Raw genomic sequence first — 5,000 nt, 5'->3', positions numbered from 1 at the left:
CTCATCAAGAGGATGATGGTGGCGCTGATGAAGGACACGAGGAGAGCTAAACGAAAGCCCTCGTCCTCCAGCCGAGAGTAAGCTGGAGAAACACACAGTGAGAGGATGAAGGAAACGATTCATTAAGAAAACACTAAGATTTGCACATCGCACACACACACACACACACTCAGTGAGCTCAGGTGCAGGACAATACAAATAACAATAATGGGAAAAAAGAAGCGTGATGTCTACACACTGAATTCATGGATCAAAAACAACTGTATTGAAAGTGCAACGTTTCGACCGTCATGTCTTCATCAGGGACAACACTCTATTAGAAACAGGAAATCATCTTAATTTAACACACACTCCAAAACACACAAAATTATAACAAAATGCCCGTTTTGTCAAGTATCATCTCAAAGTCTTAAATGAGTTAAATGAAGTCTTATATGAGTTGAATGAAGTCTTAAATGAGTTAAATGAAAGGATTAGTTCACCCCAAAATGAAAATTTCCTAATAATTTACTCACCCCAATGCCATCCAAGATATCCATGTCTTTCTTTCCTCAGTGGGAGAGAAATTATGTTTTTTGAGGAAAACATTTCTGGATTTTTCCTCTGCGCCGGCAGAAGTACCGCCCCACTGTTTACAATACGTAGAAGGATACCGTACGTAGGAGGATAGTTCAAATAGTATTGTTTGCTATTATATACACTCACCTAAAGGATTATTAGGAACACCATACTAATACTGTGTTTGACCCCCTTTCGCCTTCAGAACTGCCTTAATTCTACGTGGCATTGATTCAACAAGGTGCTGAAAGCATTCTTTAGAAATGTTGGCCCATATTGATAGGATAGCATCTTGCAGTTGATGGAGATTTGTGGGATGCACATCCAGGGCACGAAGCTCCCGTTCCACCACATCCCAAAGATGCTCTATTGGGTTGAGATCTGGTGACTGTGGGGGCCATTTTAGTACAGTGAACTCATTGTCATGTTCAAGAAACCAATTTGAAATGATTCGAGCTTTGTGACATGGTGCATTATCCTGCTGGAAGTAGTCATCAGAGGATGGGTACATGGTGGTCATAAAGGGATGGACATGGTCAGAAACAATGCTCAGGTAGGCCGTGGCATTTAAACGATGCCCAATTGGCACTAAGGGGCCTAAAGTGTGCCAAGAAAACATCCCCCACACCATTACACCACCACCACCAGCCTGCACAGTGGTAACAAGGCATGATGGATCCATGTTCTCATTCTGTTTACGCCAAATTCTGACTCTACCATCTGAATGTCTCAACAGAAATCGAGACTCATCAGACCAGGCAACATTTTTCCAGTCTTCAAATGTCCAATTTTGGTGAGCTCGTGCAAATTGTAGTCTCTTTTTCCTATTTGTAGTGGAGATGAGTGGTACCCGGTGGGGTCTTCTGCTGTTGTAGCCCATCCGCCTCAAGGTTGTGCGTGTTGTGGCTTCACAAATGCTTTGCTGCATACCTCGGTTGTAACGAGTGGTTATTTCAGTCAAAGTTGCTCTTCTATCAGCTTGAATCAGTCGGCCCATTCTCCTCTGACCTCTAGCATCAACAAGGCATTTTCGCCCACAGGACTGCCGCATACTGGATGTTTTTCCCTTTTCACACCATTCTTTGTAAACCCTAGAAATGGTTGTGCGTGAAAATCCCAGTAACTGAGCAGATTGTGAAATACTCAGACCGGCCCGTCTGGCACCAACAACCATGCCACGCTCAAAATTGCTTAAATCACCTTTCTTTCCCATTCTGACATTCAGTTTGGAGTTCAGGAGATTGTCTTGACCAGGACCACACCCCTAAATGCATTGAAGCAACTGCCATGTGATTGGTTGATTAGATAATTGCATTAATGAGAAATTGAACAGGTGTTCCTAATAATCCTTTAGGTGAGTGTATATAGTAATAGTATTCAGTGAATATGAATATGAATAGTATATGAATAACATTCTGATGAATATGAATAGTAGTTCAAATAATATTGCCGGCGCCGGCGTGACCTTTCAACGTGATGACGTAGTTCTCTGTCCGTTTGTTGATCAGCTCAATCCGAACTATTGAAGGTAAAAAGTCTATAAATTATTATTTTTTTTTTGAAAATGACCCATCGTTTCGCTAGATAACAACCTCTTCTTCAGCTGTGATCGTGTACAGCCCGTTTAAACACTTCAAAGACGTTTGAAACTGCATTGATTTGGACTTAAAAACGATGGTAACCAATGAAGTCCATTGTTAGAAGAAAAATCCAGAAATGTTTTCCTCAAAAAACATAATTTCTCTCCCACTGAGGAAAGAAAGACATGGATATCTTGGAAGGCATTGGGGTGAGTAAATTATTTGGAAATTTTCATTTTGGGGTGAACTAATCCTTGAAGTCTTATGAGTTGAATGAAGTCTTAAATGAGTTAAATGAAGTCTTAAATGAGTTAAATGAAGTCTTAAATGAACGTAAAGAGTTGAAAATAGGATGCGTGTCAGATCCGTGTCGTGTGCGTCGGCTCTTAAAGTGACAGAAGCCTAATAAACCTGCTAGTGTCTGTCATTAATGATGATCAAAGAACAAACGAAATCACTTGCTGATCTTGACTGAATAACTTATAGCTTTAATAAGGATTAAACTATATTTAATGTGTAATTTATGCGGTGAAGACTGTGAAGTGTTTAATAACTTTATTCAATTTCTGTTTTTATCCAATCTGTTAGACCTGCTGAAAATCTTTAACCACTGTTTACAAGGTCACATGGGTCACAAACAAGAAATCATTCACTTTTTGTGGGCTATCTTGACTGGGCAAGTAAAAATCTGAGCCGGTCTGACTCGGCCAATAGAAACATTTGAGCACTGATATATTGAAGAGTAAATCTGACATTTACTACAATGAGTTTAAGTGAAGATTGTTTTAATTTCACTTAAATTAAAAGTTGTTGTGTTTTTTAAAGCTGAAAAAACGTAAAAATGTATAGCTTTCAATTATATCCTGTAATGCTGAATGCCTATAATTGAGAAATAAATCAAAACACTATTGGCTGAGCTGGCAGTGGGCGGAGTCACACACACCAAAACAAAAACACACATTCCAACAGTTAAATAACTGGCTGTAGAAGTGTTTTTCAGAGAAACGAGTATATGAACTCAGCATGTTTCCTCAATATCTGCAAACAGATTATGGTATTTGTATACTTTAGTACAGTCAAAAACGTACATACAGCACCTTTAATGTTAGTTGCGATTAATCGTGATTAATGATTGATTATTAATGGATTGACAGCTCGAGAAAGAGTCGGTCTTACGTCTGCACTGGGGTGTCCCGCCGCTCCAGCGCGTGTCGTTCCTGCTCCACACACAGGACAGCTGAGCGCCGCTGACCGCGCGGTGTGTGTTCGGGCACTGCAGGCTCATCACACTGCCCACGCTGGTGCCGTCGCCCGAGACCAGCTTCAGGGTCCCGACGGCCGGAGCCAGCAGCGGAGAGCACTGACCTGGGATCAGACACAACCTCATTCAGCTATTCACACTAACAGTGCTAAATCACACAGATAAATATCAGTATTGAGTATGAATTGTACTTTTGTACATTGTACATTTTTCGTTTTCAGATACAAATGCTTAGAAGGCGTTTTTGTTTACTTTTTAAAGTACTGCATTATTGGTGGTAGGCTATATTTAAATTGTAACTGTACATTTCAGTAAATTTCAACTATTAGTAGCCTATGTTTTTGCTGATTTTATTAAATTATTGTAAAAAAAATACTTAACAGGGTGGACAAAATAATAAGAGAGTGGACAAATTAATAACAGAGTGGACAAAATAATAAGAGAGTGGACAAATTAATAACAGGGTGGACAAAATAATAAGAGATTGGACAAATTAATAAGAGACTGGACAAATTAATAAGAGATTGGACAAATTAATAAACAGAGTGGACAAAATAATAAGAGATTGGACAAATTAATAAGAGATTGGACAAATCAGTAAGAGATTGGACAAATTAATAAGAGATTGGACAAATTAATAACAGAGTGGACAAAATAATAAGAGATTGGACAAATTAATAAGAGATTGGACAAATTAATAAGAGATTGGACAAATTAATAAACAGAGTGGACAAAATAATAAGAGATTGGACAAATTAATAAGAGATTGGACAAATTAATAACAGAGTGGACAAAATAATAAGAGATTGGACAAATTAATAAGAGATTGGACAAAATAATAAGAGATTGGACAAATTAATAACAGGGTGGACAAAATAATAAGAGATTGGACAAATTAATAAGAGATTGGACAAATTAATAAGAGATTGGACAAATTAATAAACAGAGTGGACAAAATAATAAGAGATTGGACAAATTAATAAGAGATTGGACAAATCAGTAAGAGATTGGACAAATTAATAACAGAGTGGACAAAATAATAAGAGATTGGACAAATTAATAAGAGATTGGACAAATTAATAAGAGATTGGACAAATTAATAAGAGATTGGACAAATTGTGGACAAATTAATAACAGAGTGGACAAAATAATAACAACTTCAGGGTCCCGATGACCGGAGACAGCAGTGGAGAACACTGACACAACCTCCTTCATCAAATCAGGCCTGATTCAAAATCACATCTATTCATTAATGATCATTCCTGGTGTTCACTGCTTTCGGGCCATCAGAACATGTAGAAAATCAAACTAACGTTTTAAAATTGATTTTTGTGATGATTGTTTTGTCATGATAGTGTGATGTAAACCATTTGAAAAATGATTTTGGTCAAACTCAGCGAAATATATTTAACCATTTATTAAACAAAATAAATAAAAATGAAAGATCCAAAATGTCCACCCTGTTAGGGACAAATGAACAACAGTTTCAAATCCGTATTATTTAAATGTATGGGCACTGTGTACATTACCCATGTGCTTTTGTCCTTTTAAAAGCATATCAGTTAATAAATGATCAGAAAATATAAATATTTGACTTTCTC

General features: G+C 37.5%; 1 protein-coding gene across 1 annotated transcript in view; it reads right to left on the bottom strand.

Annotated features, from left to right (window-relative positions):
- Positions 1 to 5,000, bottom strand: part of susd3 (sushi domain containing 3) — a 12,679-nt gene that overhangs the window by 4,580 nt on the left and 3,099 nt on the right. The window contains exons 2-3 of the mRNA XM_079897721.1: positions 3,315 to 3,503; positions 1 to 82 (exon numbers count right to left, since the gene is read on the bottom strand). The exon at positions 1 to 82 is cut by the window's left edge and continues 66 nt beyond it. Of these exons, the coding sequence (XP_079753847.1) occupies positions 1 to 82; positions 3,315 to 3,503 (271 nt within the window). The remainder of the gene's footprint in view (positions 83 to 3,314; positions 3,504 to 5,000) is intronic.

This window comes from Squalius cephalus (genome assembly GCF_949319135.1).
Source record: "Squalius cephalus genome assembly, chromosome: 16".
NCBI classification, from domain to species: Eukaryota; Metazoa; Chordata; class Actinopteri; order Cypriniformes; family Leuciscidae; genus Squalius; species Squalius cephalus.
The sequence above is the reverse complement of the archived record's forward strand: the minus strand, read 5'-3'. Positions and strand labels throughout refer to the sequence as shown.